The sequence below is a fragment of the Carcharhinus amblyrhynchos genome, chromosome 7 (genome assembly GCF_965287045.1).
Source record: "Carcharhinus amblyrhynchos chromosome 7, sCarAmb.v2.hapA, whole genome shotgun sequence".
Taxonomy (NCBI): Eukaryota; Metazoa; Chordata; class Chondrichthyes; order Carcharhiniformes; family Carcharhinidae; genus Carcharhinus; species Carcharhinus amblyrhynchos.
The window spans coordinates 89,392,307-89,409,497 of record NC_137330.1 but is presented as its reverse complement, the minus strand read 5'-3'; the positions used below and the strand labels follow the sequence as shown (position 1 = coordinate 89,409,497).

The 17,191-nt window shown below is 40.8% G+C and overlaps 1 protein-coding gene across 1 annotated transcript in view; it reads left to right on the top strand.

The window, feature by feature from the left end:
• casp8ap2 (caspase 8 associated protein 2) overlaps positions 1–16,871 on the top strand; it is a 36,269-nt gene extending 19,398 nt beyond the window's left edge. Inside the window, exons 8-10 of the mRNA XM_080192760.1 lie at positions 1,800–4,485; positions 10,843–10,942; positions 14,098–16,871. Of these exons, the coding sequence (XP_080048886.1) occupies positions 1,800–4,485; positions 10,843–10,942; positions 14,098–14,157 (2,846 nt within the window). The 3' untranslated portion in view covers positions 14,158–16,871. The remainder of the gene's footprint in view (positions 1–1,799; positions 4,486–10,842; positions 10,943–14,097) is intronic.
• The last annotated feature ends 320 nt before the right edge of the window (positions 16,872–17,191 follow it).

The window sequence follows — 17,191 nt, the reverse complement described above, 5'->3', positions numbered from 1 at the left end:
TAACAATCCTTTCTGTAAAGAAAGTGAAAATTGCTAAAATTCTACAATATATTTTGCAAATCGTTATTTGGTAGTACAGAACTTGAATATTGATGAAAAGAGAGATCTTTCTTGTTGAACCTTTTGCAAGAATACAGACACAAGGGAGATAACAAGTTTATATTGCATGAGAAGAGAGTGATTGGTTGGCAAATAGACTCTAGTAGAGCCTTTGCCATGGAGAATGCCCAGTTGATAGTGACTGACAGTTAATGGCCAAACATTGAAATTTAAACCAGGTGGCTTGACACTGGTCAAGGCATCGCCTTGAGGAATGATTCAGCAAATAACTGAATCTTTGTTTAGCTGAAACAGAAACAATGTGCATACTTGTTCTTTCTGTCTGCAAAAACAGGGCCCCGTGCATTAATATATCTAACTTGCAGTGCACAGAAATGAGCCACACTGAGTCCGAATGGCAATCCTAAGTTGGTTTGTCAGCACAATTATTCAAAAACTGAGGACAAGTTAGCAAATGTTGTCCAATTGCAAAATAACATCTAATGTTGGATACGTTTTGAGTTTTGCAAGCTTGGACTGGTTGAGTATGGTTTATACCTTGCCCATTGCAAACGTGACATGCTGTTGGATGTGTTGTGCCAGCCTTTGGGGTGTATGGCCTATGTCTGTAGCATCACACTGGCATCAAAATTCAAATACCACGTTCTTCAATTGTGTGATCGACAGAATGTCTTTTTGGCTTGACAGTAGTATCCTGTTAATGGTGAATATCACTTGTGTTGCTGCTACTGCAGAGCAACAGCATGAAACGGCTAGCTTTGGCTACTTTTTCCTTCAAATTCCTAAAGTCTCGCCTGAAGTGAGAACAGGCACACACTGCCTGGAAGCCATGCAGGGTTATTCTGTCATGCACTTCATTTTCTTGCCCTCCCCATCCCCATATCTCTCAGCACTACCATCCCAAGGTTATGCTCAGATATGACCACCATTCCAGAGAATCTCCATTCCTGATTTCAGAAAGAAAACAGTTATAATTGTACAAAGAACAAAACAGTACAGCACAGGAAACAGGCCCTTCGGCCCTCCAAGCCTCTACCACTCATTGGTCCAATTAGACTATTCATTTGTATCCCTCCGTTCCCAGTCTTCTCATGTGACTATCCACGTAAGTCTTAAACGATCCCAGCTTGTCTGCCTCCACCACCCTACTTGGCAGTGCATTCCAGGCCCCCACCGCCCTCTGTGTAAAAAAAAAAAGTCCCTCTGATATCTGAAATTATAATAGAATTATATTTATATAGTTATTTGGTCAGCAGCAAAATGAATATTGTGCTGTTGAGTCAACAACAGAAAATGGTCTGTGGGTTTATTTGCAATCTATGAATCTGAAATCTCTAGTTTCAACAACTGTTTAAAAGAATTTCCTCCCCTAATTTTCATGCAAAAGGACCCATGCTGTAGAAGTCTAATTCTCCTCTTCACTGATACCAGTTCATTTTTAAAGAAAAATAAACCTTGGATATTTAAACCATGATTCACCCATAGTAAAATTTTGTGAGATTTTAGTTTAATTTCCAAACTGATTCCTGCCTTCAAACACAAGCTAATTCAAAGTTTGCATAACGTGAATTGTCCATTATCATATACTCTTATTTTGACGTGGTTACAACTTTTAAAAACATGCCTTTCACATATTGCACCTCATGATTATATTCAAAGACACAAGGTATTCTTTAAAAGATTTATGAATTGTAAATTCTACTTCACTTTCATTTTGTACACGTTTGTCCATCATTCAGATTCTGCAGCAAAAGTCCAAGGCAGCTGCCCTCCAAGGAACTGCACTCTAGAGTTGAATAAAGAAAATCGGGAGCCGTTGTTCAAGGATATGGGAAAAGATTCGGGAACTTTAGTAGAATGCTCTTTTTCAGAAGAAATAGAGGAAGGAGAAATTGTGAGTGAGGAGGAATGTGTGCCCGAAGTGCGGAAACCAGTGAGCAACATTGAAGTGGAGAAAGAGGGCAACCATAAAGAGAAGGGTAACCCAGGTAAAAGCCCATACAAAAAAGAAACAAGGCTGGTAAATCCTGATGTGTCTGCTCTAAGCTGTTCCTCCGAGACCTTAGTCAAAATAAAAAGTGGTAAAAAACGAAGGAAATCGGAAAGCCTGTCTTCAGATCAAAATGCTGATGGGTTGGGACTGTTATCGTGCACAAGTTCCACTGAAAGAAATCAGATAAAGTCGTCAGTCTCGAATTTGATGGAAGCCTTAATGGCAACTCGTAAGAGTGTCAGGCAAAAATACATGAAGCTGCATAAGCAGTTTGAAATCCGCAGGTTTCAACGAATTGTTGAGGTTGCCTGTGCAGATTTCATCTCTGTTGTTCAAAGCTCTAGTTTTCCAAAGTCCAGGCGGTCATTAAAGACCTCAATCTGTGCAGTAATTGAGAACATATTATCACAGGCCAAATGCAATGGGATTGTGCAGAGTATCTTCCTACAGCAGGCCCCAAACATGAAAGAGAGATTGTGGCTATTTGTGGAAAAGCAATTTGACTGTATGTTCAACAAGGTACGTGAGATGCTCATCTCTTGTGAGAGTATAAGTCTGGAACTGGCCCTGGAAGAGGAAAGGAAAAACGAGAGGATAGTCAAAAAACGGAAGGAAAATAAAGCAGTGAAGCAGCTTGAGAACAAAATTGATGGGAAACTGCCAAAGACAAAGCGATCCCCCTCTTCTTCAGAACCACTTTTGACAAATAATTTATCCAGCAAAAAGAACCCTGGCAAAAATAAACAAGCCAGCAATGAACACAAAAGGAAAGGAACTAAAGAGTCGAACAAATACTCAAAGAAGGGTGTAGAGTTTTCAGCCATTGATATCCCCAAAGAAGATCCTCACGTGAAAATCAAAAATGTGCTGTCTGTGACTCAGGTGAATTCAAATGACCCACCAATTAATTCTGTAAAAGATTGCCATGACAAGACTGAACTTGGCATTCTGACCGAACAGCAGGCCTCTACTCTCACATTTAACCTGGTAAGCGATGCTCAGATGGGCGAGATATTCAAATGTTTGTTGCAGGGCTCAGATCTGCTGGAACAAGGTATTTCAACGTTGGAGTGTAATTCATGGCCTATCCCAGAGAAGACGCGGCCTGACATTGGAACACAGCTCTTGGGTAATGATTCCACTTCAGAGAAAGCACTACCTGTATCTCAGGTGGATACTGCATCCTGGCCCCCTGTGGCACCAAATGCGCACACAGTTGGATTAAGACCACCACTTGATCTTGACATCCTAGATGAAAGCTGTATGTTGGAAATTCCTGATAAGGTGGTACAAACCAAAGGTTCTGCGATCAGTCCACCTGAAGATTCGAATAGCCAGAAGGTAATTGAGAGTAGTTCTGTTCTGCAAATGCGTTCTTCTATTTCCTCTATTCTGATGGAGGATCTGGCAGTTTCCCTTACAGTCCCCTCACCCCTTAAATCAGACGGGCAGATCAGCTTCTTGACATCTCAGAATGGGGAACCATTGCATGACGGAGTGAATGAAGCAATTTTGTCTGCACATTACAGTGAAAGCGCTCTCCTTGATGAAGAGGACGCTTCGGAACAGGATATTCACTTGGCGTTGGATTCGGACAATTCAAGCAGCCGGTCAAGCAATTCTTCAACCTGGAACAGGCAGATTTCAGCCTCTGCTTTTCAGTATCAGCTCCATCCCCCGATGCAGGCAGTCGTGATGGAAAAATCGAACGATCATTTCATTGTTAAGATAAGATGCAGGCCACCTGCCGCTGAGGCGACCCAGCAAAGCTCACCTTCTTCAGCAGTGAAAGAGAGCCAGGAAGCCGAGCTGGGATCCAACAAAGACCGCAGTACGGGGACAGCTGCTGATAAGACTCTGGCAATCTGCAGCAATGCGGCTCATGTGCTCGATCAGGTGGATAGTGTAATGTCAGAATCATTACCAAATCAAACCTTAATTGTAGAACATCCAGCAGATGTCAGCAAAAACATGGAAGAGTCAGGAGTTGACGTGGATGTGAAACTACCTCATTCGGAGGAAGATCGACCATCAGTGGAAAATCATGTAGATGTAAAGTCCTCACTTGAAACTGCTAGTGACAATGCAGAGAGAGATGTGATGTTGGCTGCACCAACTTGTACAACAACTGTTCTGGAACAAGACAGTACTTCAGTTAACAAGAAAAGGAAGAACAACATGAAAGTGGATTCCACTGTGAAAAGAGCACGCAAGGAGAAAGAGCTTTTGAAAAGCAATAACAGGAAAGATAAAGAAACCAAAGTTAAAAGAAGCTCCTCATCAGCAAAGAAAACACTCGGCAACAAAACTGTGGTTCCTTCAAAGAAAGCAATGGTCAAATGTTCCCAGTCGACAGCCAAGTCATCACCAACAAGTCTTCCAGCTAAAAATGTAATCAAGAAGAATGGTGAAGTTGTGGTTACCTGGACCAGGTAGGAACACAATGTCAGTTTATAAACCTTTAAATGTTTGCTCAGCCACATGATGCAGACTCATGGCATCTCTTGGATGTAATTACGAACATTTAATATTCTGATTGCCTTGCAATTGCATGTAAGGTGTACATTTAATTTTGTTAAAAAAAAATGGAATCATAGAATCATTACGCTACAGCGGGAGGCCATTCGGCCCATCAAGCCTGCGTTGACAACAATCTGACCCTGTCCCGGTAGCCCCACATATTTACCCCGCCTTCCCCCACCCCCCGAAACCAGGGTCAATCTAGCATGGCCAGTCAACCTAACCTGCACATCTTTGGGCTGTGGGACGAAACCGGAGCACCCGGAGGTAACCCATGCAGACGTGGGGACAACGTGCAAACTCCATGTGGACAGTGACCCAAGTCGGGAATCAAACCCAGGTTCCTGGCGCTGTGAGGCCGCAATCCTAACCACCGTGCTGCCCCAAGAAGAATAGAGACAGTCCATGATACACAACAGGCCGGTATTGAAACGAATAGCAGAAGTAATGTCACTCTTTACAAGCTTCTCATCTGAGAATTTTCTTGCCACTTTGATCTCATTCCTTCTAAACTGCATTACTGGACTTATCATCTGGCCAGTTTGTAAATGGTTTTCTGTCCTCAAAGCAGTGTCCCATTACCTTTTCAAAATTACCGTGAAACTCATGTCAGATAATTCCAGTGTGCAATGTGTACTGTCTACAAGATGCACTGCAGAAATTCACCAAAGATCCTTAGGCAGCATCTTCCACACCGAAAACCACTTCCATTTAGAAGGACAAGGGCAGCAGATACAAGAAATACTGTTGTAGTGGAGAATTTCTTGTTTTCCAAGCTGTGATAGTAAAGCTTAACAAAGTTTGCTTTGAAAAAAACAACTAGCTTTTATTATCACAAAACTGCATCCAGTATATGGCAGAATCTTGGAAACAGAGAGCAGTCCTTACAAACTGCTGATTCTATCCCAAGATGGCGCCAACTACAAGAATCAATTCAATAGTTATACCTTTTCCTTATCAGCTTATATGACTTCAGGAATTCAATTAGTAATACAAGCAGTAACATTTGATTGTATTATGATCCGGTGATCTCCGAGACCCCTCTGTCTCATCAATAATATCATTATCTTGTCCTTTGTAGGAACAGAAAGGTTCCGTGATCTCTGACCATATCTTGTTTTCTGATGTAATAGAAGGTTCTGTGACTTTGACCTTATCTTATTTTGCATATGTAGTCCCTGGGTATGCGGAGTCAACCTTATCAAGACAGACTGAGGTCAGGCATTTGGCCTTCTCTGGTTTTATTCATGTCTTAGGTTATGCAGAGTCAGTTTTCCTTTGTACCAAATACTTGACCAATTTTCCCATCATGCCACTACTTCATTTGTACAATATCTCAATACCACCACCTGCAAATTTCCCTCCAAGTCACTCACCAACCTGAGTTGGAAATATATCACCGTTCCTTCACGGTTCCTGGGTCAAAACCCTGGAATTCCCTCCGGAATGGCATTGTGGGTTAACCCACAGCACGTGGACTGCAGCGTTTCAAGAAGGCAGCTCACCATCATCTTCTCTAGGACAAGTAGGGGTGAGCAATAAATGCTGGCCTAGCCAGTGATGTCCAAGTCTGACAAATTAATTTTTAAAAATCCCAAATTGGAGTTTTAACAGCCTGTAGATTGTAGATTTTGATCCTGGGAAAACTGCATATTAAACTGTGGGAAGGAGCATGTGGGAAGGCATAGAATAAGGCGGGAAAGAAAAGTTCAAAAGTGGTGTTGTGCTGTGAGAGCATGAAGGGCTCATTAAGAGGGTATGGTCATTTATCTGATGAGTTTTTCCTTATGTATCAGAAGTATTTGAGGAAGATACAAGGCTCAGCCTCCCTAAATAAGGGAGAAATCTTTCAGGCTTTGGACAGACTTGAGTTTTAGAGCAGAGGGAGGAGAAAAATGTTATGCATAAAATGGGAAATGGCGTGATATACTTTTCTAACCTGGCATCAATTGGTTAACTTGTTTATTTTCGTTGTCTAAAATTGTCCATCTATTAGTACAGGTATGTTTTCCTGTATCAAGCCATATAGAAAACTGCGATGAGATAAAATACAACTCAAACTCCCTTTGTGGATGGCCTACAATTTCTGGCCGTGCCTTTTTTAATGCATTCAGAGGTTGTGGTTGTCATGGGCAGCACCTGCACTTATTTCCCTTGAGAAGATGGTGAGCCACCACTTTCAACCACTGCAGTCTGTGTGGTTTAGGTAGACAGTGGTAACGGTGCTGTTAAGCAGGAGCTCTAGGATTTTGATCCAGAGAGAATAAAATAGTGATCTAGATCCAAGGCCGGGTGATGACTTGGAGGAGAACTTGCAGGTCCAGTTGGGGTTTGGAAAGTGCCGTTAACGTTGTTGCAGTGCATTTTGTGTTTGGTACACACTGTTGTCATTGTGCATCAGTAACAGAGAGGCTGAACAAGAGGTGGTGGATGGGCTGCTGATCAAGCAGGTTGCTTCGTCTTGGATATTGAGCTAATTTTGTTATTTGAACTGCACTCCTCCAGGCCAGTGGATGGTATTTCATCACACCCCTTGCAGATGGTAGGCAGATGGTGAGGGAGTCGGGGGTGAGTTACTGGTTGTGGAATTCCCAACCTCTGACCTGCCCTTGTAGCCATCGGATTCACATGGCTGGACCAGTTCAGTCTGTGGTTGATGGTAACCATGATGTGGAGATGCCAGCGTTGCACAGTAAGAAGTCTCACAACACCACGTTAAAGTCCAATAGGTTTATTTGGTAGCACAAGCCACTAGCTTCCAGAGTGCTGCTCCTTCATTCGGTGAGTGGGAGTCCTGTTCATAATCAGGGCCTATAAAGACACAAACTCAATTTACAAAATAATGATTGGAATGTGAGTCTTTACAGCAGTCACGGGCATTTGGCGTCTGATCTTTGGGTAAGCATTCTCCAAGGCAGCCTTCATGACGCAACAGTGCAGAGTCGCTGAGCAGAGACTGATAGCCAAGTTCTACACACACGAGGATGGCCTCAACCGGGATCTTAGATTCATGTCACACTATCTGTAACCCCCACAACTTGCCTGGACTTGCAAAATCTCACTAACTGTCCTGTCTGGAGACAATACACATCTCTTTAACCTGTACTTAATGCTCTCTCCACTCATGTTCTCTATACCTTTTTAAGACTTGATTACCTGTCAAGACTCGCATTCCAATCGTTATTTTGTAAATTGAGTTTGTGTTTTTATATGCCCTGTTTGCGAATAGAACTCCCACTCACCTGACGAAGGGGCAACAGTCCAAAAGGTAGTGGGTTTTGCTACCAAATAAACCTGTTGGACATTCAGTGGTAGTATTGACATTGAATATTAGGGAGAAATGGTTAGGTTCTCTCTTGCTGGCCGGATAATTGTGTGGTGTGAATGTCACTATATTATAGTTGTTGTATGCTAGTTTTGAAGTGTGCAAGCACATCAGTTATTCTGCATCTTCACCAACTCTGAAAGTCGCATGACCCTGCTCTCTTTGAGTTCTTTAGCTCCATGACACTGGACTTGCTTGATTCCATTATTATCCAGCCAAGCATAACTGGAAGATTTCCAGCAGTGCATTCTGTTCTCAACCTCTATGTATCAATGTCTCATTAACCACCTGTCAGTAATTCAATTTTAAACAGTGAAACATGACTTCTGAAAACTATAAGAACGATATGCTGGTGTTCAGTGGTTAGTTTCTTAGTTAAAAAATAATATTCAAAAGTTTTCAAAAAGGTGTCTGGTCCTTGTATCAAATAAACCACTTGAATTTTAAGAGCTTTCTCAGACTCCCACAAGCAAATGCAATTAGTGCAGCTTAGCAGAGGTGATTAATTCGATCTGTGGTGCTGGATCCCAGCTTGATGGCTTTTAAACTAGTGCAAGCATTTGCTGGAACTTTCTACTCTGGATGTTGCTTGACCTTGAAATTCTGTGATCTTTTCTGTCTTGTCCATTTTAATCTAAAGTATCCTTTAAAAAATACAACATGGTAATTACTGCCAGTCAGTCGCTCACCACTGTAAATTAATTATTGCAATCCTTCAGATTTTGAGCAGGTCAATTTAAAAAAAAGTTGGAAACTTACTTTGCTTTTCTTTCTCTTAATCCATTCTCTGTTTCCCTTTCTTTCTGTACCTGATTTGCATTGAATTTACCTGTTAATTAACATTTCCTTCTCTGACCTTCATAATTTTTCCATCTGATTGCTTAAGGTAATCTGCAGTTAATTGCTCAGTCACCTCAGGCCACAGGTGCTCTGCTTCCCTTAAGCATCTCATCAGCGTCATTTTCAACAGCTTGCAATCCAAAAGATTAGTGTGGAAGTTAGGTTACAACAATTGTAAAAATTAAAGTTCCATAATTGTCAAGAAATACTCTTCCAAGTAATGAAAAATGTTTATCAGTGTACCAGGCCTTCAGTGAAGCCAGCGCTTACACACTCAGGGTAAGCAATTAAATCTGAAACCTTGTGTTAGTTCCATAGGATGGAAAATAAGATGATTCCGGGGAACCGGTGGATGTGGTGTTTTTAGATTTTCAAAAGGCGTTTGATAAGGTGCCTCATAAAAGGTTGCTACAGAAGGTTAGGGTGCACGGAGTTGGGGGTAAGATGTTAGCATGGATAGAGGATTAGTTGTCTAACAGGAAGCAGAGAGTTGATATCGATGGGTGCTATTCTGATTGGCGGTTGGTGACTAGTGGAGTGCCGCAGGGATCGGTGCTGGGGCCTCAGCTATTTACCATTTATATAGATGATCTGGAGGAGGGGGCTAAGCGTAGGATGACGAAATTTGCTGATGACACGAGGATGAGTGGTAAAGCAAATTGTGTGGAGGGTGTGGAAAGTCTGCAGAGGGATCTGGATAGGCTAAGCGAGTGGACGAGAACCTGGCAGATGGAGTATAATGTTAGCAAGTGTGAGGTTATCCACCTTGGCAGAAATAATAGTAGGAGGGATTACTATTTAAAGGGCGAAAAGCTGCAGCATGCTACAGTGCAGAGGGACCTGGGGGTCCTTGTGCATGAGTCGCAAAAACCCAGTGTGCAGGTGCAGCAGGTGATCAAGAGTGCGAATGGAATGCTAGCCTTTATAGCGAGGGGGTTAGAATATAAAAGTAGGGAGGTCTTGCTGCACCTGTACAGGGTACTGGTGAGGCTGCAGCTGGAGTACTATGTGCAGTTTTGGTCACCGTACTTGCGCAAGGATATTTTGGCCTTGGAGGGAGTGCAGAGAAGGTTCACTAGGCTGATACCGGAGGTGAGGGGGTTGGACTATGAAGAGAGACTAAATAGACTGGGTCTGTACTCGTTGGAGTTTAGAAGGAAGAGGGGGAATCTTGTAGAGACGTATAAGATAATGAAAGGGATGGATAGGGTAGAGGTAGAGAGATTCTTCCCGCTTAGAAAGGATAGTAGGACGGGAGGGCAGAGCCTGAAGATAAGGGGGGGGGGGGTGCAGTTTAGAACAGTGATGAGGAGGAACTTCACTCAAAGGGTGGTGAACCTCTGGAATTCTCTGCCCGCTGAAGTGGTGGAGGCTACTTCGCTAAATATATTTAAGTCACGGGTAGATAGGTTTTTGATAGACAAGGGAATTAAGGGTTATGGGGAGAGAGCGGGAAAGTGGAACTGATCCACTTCAGATCAGCCATGATCTTATTGAATGGCGGGGCAGGCTTGAAGGGCTAGGTGGCCTACTCCTGCTCCTATTTCTTATGTTCTTGTGTTCTTAAAATACCAAAGAGTGAGAAATGGGGACAAATTATGTTAATGAAAGATTAGCAGGAGACTGTTTTCTATTGGATTAAGAAGGGGCAAAAAGCTATGCTACGATTGGTGGATATGTATGCAAATGAAGGATCAGAAAGTTGTTCATTTCGCATTTGCTGTGATTAACTATAACTGCTAAATTGTTTGTATGCATTAACAGAACACCTTGCAATGCATTTTGTTGCACCATGTTCTCACTTGTGCGTATGTTATTAAAGCTTGGAGATTGAGTACTCTGGGTTTGTGTTGTTTGTACCCCAAGCTGATGACATTTCCTAATGGTAGATGGCATTCATTGCACTGATATAACAAATGTGTGGCCCATTAACTTCCCAGTTGTTCTTGGATGCCACCTGACCTGTTGTGTTTCCAACATTTTTACTACTTGTTCTACGTCGCTGTAAACGGGTCATTTGGTTGTGACAGATTGCACCAATTTTATCTTTGCCTATTTAACATTGCTTTAGATCATCCTGTGTAATCCCTTTATGCTCTTTCAGGGAGGATGATCGAACCATATTATTGGGTTGCCAACAGAAGGGAGCAAATGAAGAAACCTTTGGTCACATAGCTGGAAAACTGCATAGGTCCCCACGACAGGTAAAGACCTGGTACCTGTAAAATTAGACAATTGTTTAACCTTCTGATGTGGGACTCTGGGCAAGATTAATATTGGTGATACTTGACATTCAGTGTAGAATTTGAGAAACTTGCTCAAAATATATATCTTTGAAATTAAATAATTTATATGGTATCAAGTGAAATTCTTTTTAAAGTTGTTACTATTGTGCATTTTCATGGACTTTCCCTAAGGTTATATTTGATATTTTGGTTGGGGGAGTGTTGTAAATCAAAACAACTCTGAAATGCACCCATTTTGGAAGAAGGCGTTGCAATAAATGTTCTAAGTTTGTTCTCCACAAAAGTCAATAACATAAGGAAACCAATCAACAAATCATGCCCATTAGATGGGTGTATAGGGAAATGTCAACTTCTCCTCAGTTCCGTCACGATCTGGTTTACTTTCCCTTCCAAGAAAACGCTCTCATCTATCACTCTACAAACCTTGCAGGTAACCATTATCCTGAAGCCCATTCCACAGGATGAACTGTCCTCTTGCAGCCATTGCAGCTTTGCCCCTCCTGTGATTAGTTTATTCAAATACTTAAGCCAAGAAACGTGAACTGTATTTTTTTAGGAAGTAAATTAACATGAGGTTCTGAAACGAAAAGCTAGTTACTTTGTAACTAATTATTCATTCTTTAAACATAACATGCGCAGCGTAGAATGGCTTATGCAACTCAACAGGTCTTTAATTTTTATGCACCACACAAGTCTCCAGATTTACTTCATATAACCGTATATCATGGAATCCCTACAGTGCAGAAGCAGGCCATTCAGCCCATCAAGTCTGCACTGACCACAATCACACCCAAGCTCTATTCCTGTAACCTCACACATTTACCCTGCTAATTCCCTTAACACTAGGATCAATTTAGCCTGGCCAATCAACCTTACTCAGACATCTTTGGATTGTAGGAGGAAACTGGAGCACCCAGAGGAAACTCATGCAGACACAGGGAGAACATGCAAACTCCACACAGACAGTGACCCGAGGCTGGAATTGAAATCAGGCCCCTGGTGCTGTGAGGCAGCAGTGCTAACCACTACCAGCGTGCCACCCCAAAGCCTTACCTTTTTATTACTTTTGCACTTGAGTGCTTAGCTGGTTCCCTTAAATGCATCTGTGCTACCCTTATAAGTTAATGAGCTCCATTTTCTAGCTAGCCACCTGGTAAGGAAGTTTCACCTGTTTTCCTTTTGGATTTTTTTAGCCCTCACCCCCAATAAGTGGAAGTATCTTCTCTATGGCTGTCTGTTACCTTTCATTCCTTCAACGTTACTAAATTATCGGACTGCTGATCTGACACCTAGCACTGGATGAGCAGAAATTTCTTCCAGTTAAATAATGGGAAGGCTAAGGCTATTGTCTTCAGTCTCAGTTCCACACTTTGTTTCCTAGCTACTACCCCATTCCTCTGCTGTCCAATGGTCTTGTATTAAACCAGACTTGTGACAAACTTAGTGTTTCATTTGACCCAGAAGTCTTCAACTGCATTTCTGCACAATCAGTAAGACAGCCCTTTTCCAGCTCTGTAACTTTGCCCAACTTCACCCCTGTCTCAGCTCATCTGATGTTGCAGCTTCATTCATGTTTTTGTTACCTCTAGACTTGTCTATCCCAGTGCACTACTCACTGCTCTCCCACATTCTATCCTCCATATATTGAGGTAATCCAAAACTCTGCTGCCTGTTTCTTAGCTTGAACCAAATCCTGTTCACCTATCACCCCTGTGTTCCCTGATCTGCGATGACTCCCAAACAAGCAACATCATGATTTTTAGAATTCTCATCCTTGTTTTGACCTCCCACCCCAAGTGGTCTTATTTCTCCCTCTCTCTGTAACATCCTGCAGCATCACAACCCTGTGAGATATGTCTTCCTCTATTTCTGGCCTCCTAATTTTAATCACTCCACCATTGTTGGCCATACCTTCTGTTGCTTAGGGCCTAAGCCTGGAATATTCTTCCTAAACTTCTCCATCTCACTTTCTTCTTTTAAGACGTTCTTTAAAAACAATTGATAGGTAGGAAAGTAAATTGTGAAGTGGACATAAGGGGCCTATTAAGAAACATAAGTTAACTGAGTAGGGAAAAATTTGGCATATGACATATAATGTGGGAAAATGTAACTTGTCCACTTTGATAGGAAAATCAACATTCTATTTGAATAGAGGGAGATTGTAGAACTTTCTGGTGTCCTGCTACATTAATCCTAGAGAGTTAGCATTCTACCCTCTGTCACAGTAAGTGATTAGGAAGGCAAATGGGATGTTCACATTTATTGCAAGTGGAATAGAATATATAAGTAGGGAAATTTAACTGCAGGGCATTGGTAAACTGTACAGTTTAGGCCACCTTACTTGATAAAGGATGTAAATACATTAGCAGTTCAGAGAATGTTCACTTATCTGATACCTAGGGTAGAGGTTGGTAATCATATGATGAAAGGTTGGACAGGCTAGGCCTATATCCATTGGTAATTTAGAAGAACGAAGCGTGATTTTATTGAGACACAAAATCCAGAGGGAACTTGACAAGATGGATGCTGAAAGGTTGTTTCCCCTCGTAGGAGAGACCAGACCTTGGCGGGACAGTTTAAAAATAAGGGGTCGTCCATTAAGGAGTATTTTGAGGGTTTTGAGTCTTTGGAACTCTTCTCCGGGGAGCAGTAGAGGCAGTGTCATGGAATATTTTTAAGGCAGAGGTAGATTCTTGACCAGTAAGGGTATCAAAGGGCATAGGAGATAGGCAGAAACTGAAGTTGAGGCCACAATCAGATCAGCCATGATCTTATTGAATGGTGGAGCAGTCTTGAGGGGCTGATCTAAGGGCTGACGTTTTCCTGAACCAGGATACAGGATGGCAGGTGATTTTACCAGTGGTGACTTGCAATTTTACGAGAGAAGTTGAGTGTCGATCTACCACGGGTCTTCTGGATTATGGAGCGGTTTGATAGGGCAGACAATCACTTAACTTGTATTTAAAATAGCTTATATTTATGTAACAACTTTTAACATCATAAAATGACACAAGGTACTCTACAAGTATTATAAAACAATAATACTTAGAAAACAGAACAATATAATATATGGCACCAAGCAAAGATATAATTCAGATTTATTTTCTTTCCAGGTTTCAGAACGGTTCCATCGTTTGATGAAATTATTCAAAAAGTCAGAAAACATGAACTGAAAGTTTGTGCATCTGAGATGCATATGTCTGTCTTTTAGAAAACATCCAAGCAATTTCAGAGAAGAAATATTCAGTACAGAAGTGGCTGACAAATAACCCACAATGTTTAAATCTGGTGTTTTCTTTTAAATCTTTTTTTTCAGTTGTTACATCTCTGAAACATCAGACAATATATCAGATGTATTAGGCAATACATTGGAATGGAATGCACATACGTGAAGAACCTTGCACTTATTTCAATCACCTTTGCCTTTCATCAGCCCCTAACCTTGGGAATTGTTGTGTCAGCCCAGACCAGCAATTAATAGCTTTACAACAAAGTCAATGAAACACTTTAAATGCCGCAATTTGTTTCAATTTGACAGTGTCAATGGAAGTGATTTGTCTATTTAAAGTAAATTTCAATACAGGTACCTCTGTTCTTACTGTTTCCCCTCTACATTTGTATACATTACTGACATTTGACTGCCTGTCTTGGTGCGTATACTGAGGTGTGCTTTCAGATTAGTATACTCTGTAAAATATGAAATATGTTTTTGTACATAAATCTATTCATGCAATTTATATTTTTGTGAATATCTTTTGAGGCAGGTTTGAAACTTTTTGAAGCTATCTGCATTCACACCTGTTTTTATAAAACTGTTAAATAAAACCTTGTAAATTTGTTAATATTATAAATACAGGTTTTTGAAATTTACAGAAGTGTGTTAAGTATGTTTCAAACTGTGAAGATTTATTATTGTAATTTATTTTTGCTAGGTTTCAATGTGAGAAGTAAAAGTTACTTTTTATTTTTTGTTTCTTTTGTATCATGCCTAGAAAAAAGTGTGTAATGCTTGATGATGATGCAAATGCAGTATTAGCAGTTTAGATGCCTTCCTTGGCTTCAGTGCTTAAATTGCTTAATAGAGCTTTTTAGATTTTCAACATTTTGCTGGAACAGGAAGCAAAAAGATTGGCATTTCTGATACCTTCCACATCGAAAGTATCCTTGCAGATAGGTCTAACACCATTAGATTAAAGACTGGACTCTTAAGGCGCTGTTCAGTGCTACCGATGGTCAAGATTTGTTTTGGGTTCATAGCTACACAGATCCTCCAGAAGAAAACTGAAATTGAGAATTGTGATTTTCAGGAGGAGCGGATAAGTGGGAAATTTCAAATCCCTAGGATATAGCCGCTGCATCAGTGGTGCTTTAGCAAGAAACAATTAGTCACAGGCTTCACTTGAGGGTAAAGTGATTGGAGGATCTTAGGATGATATATTCTTAATAAGAAATTCACTTATGGAAAAAGCCTACCAAAGCACTGCAATTGGCAATTCAATATTACTTGAAGCAGTTAATGCGAAACAATGGGGTGGTGGCCAAAATGAACGAATGGTAGCAACTCAATGCTGAAATCTCAAATGCTAATGAAACACGCTTGATAAATCATATCATGACTACACAAGGTTTATGTGGGAGAAATTCATTTGTATCACACCACTTCTAGTAATCTATCTTCATTCCTTGGCTCGGCAATGCTGCAGATCACTCTTGCATAGCCCTTGCAATATTCTTCACTGATATCAATGAAGAAAGAAATGACACTCCGTGGACTAATTTTACCCCATGTGCATTTAGAGCTTTGTACCATATATCAATATCTTCCTCAGGGGATAATCTCTATTTAACTCTGCATTGCTGTCTTTCCTAATTAGTTGTTTGCTGTTTTGATTTTACTTTGCCAGCAAGGTTACATAGGACCCTTAATTCCAAACCAAGTTTTCTCCCCACTTACATTGACATAAAACAACATTAAAATATGGTAATCATGATGGTCCCACTCTGGTTTATAAAGAAAAGATTTAACAATGGTGTTATTAAAATGGTGCACGAATGCAGATTTGGACACTGCAATTGGCTGCAGTCCCTCTGGGCTCCGTGCTTTCTATTCCGGATTATTATCCGGTAATCGCTGCTAGAAAGTGCATTTGTGTGGCATCGAGTGAGTACTAGGAGGAACGGCTTTAGCCTAGCATTTGCTAGAAATTGGAGTGCAAGAAATTGGAAGGGATTGGAATAGAACATTTGTTGCTGTTAATTTAGTTTTGTTTTTGAAGTACTCATTATCATTAAAGACTGTTACTCAGACTTTTGAAGAAATTTGCACCAAATAGGAGTACCATATTAAAAATAATTGGTCACTAGTAAGGATTACAATATATATCTTGGAAGAAACCAGACATGATTTTCTGCCTGTTTCCAGTCAGCTGGAAAGCCTAATAAGAATCAGTCAGAGGATGTGCAGAGTGGTAGGAGCTTCTCGCTGTGTCAAACTCAACTAAGATAGGTGGAATGAGGGCTGTAATTTTTATAAGCCTTGTTGGAACCTGCGTCAGTTGTTCTATCAGCTGCAAAAAATGCTAGCCCAGTCAATTGGCTGGATTTTCTTTCCTGCTTTTTGCCAATGTTGTGAATGATTTGTCCTTTGATGTTTTTTACTTCAGATATTAAATGTTCATTTTAAGACCTATGCTGCTATAAATTTGTCTAATCCAAATAGTGTGCTCAAGTTTTATCTGTTTAGTGTCTTGATCATTTATCTTCTTGCCCTGATCTGTATGTGGCCTATGCCAATGCTGCAATTCCTGTCCACTTGTAGTGCTATTGACTGCTTAGACTAGTTGCACCATATAAAGTAATGTTCACGGGTATAAGGCATGATTCTACTCCTGCACAGTTTAAATTAATAAGATCTTGATGATTTTCACTTTTGTAACTTATTTTTTTAATAAAATTTTTGAAGTATATTTGCTTTAGTATTGGTAATATCCTGCTACATACTGTCAAGATTACATTCTAGTTATAGTCAGTGTTGCACTGCATTTCATTAAAAAAAGTCACTTGATGAAAGGCAAGGCAATGTTGGAATCACCACTAATTCCTCTCTCCCTGGCAACTCTCTTGAGCTGGAACTATTTGAATGTCAGTCTTGTCTCTCATAAGAATCTTGTCTGAGTTAGAAAAATATTGTGTCAAGTACATTTTCTG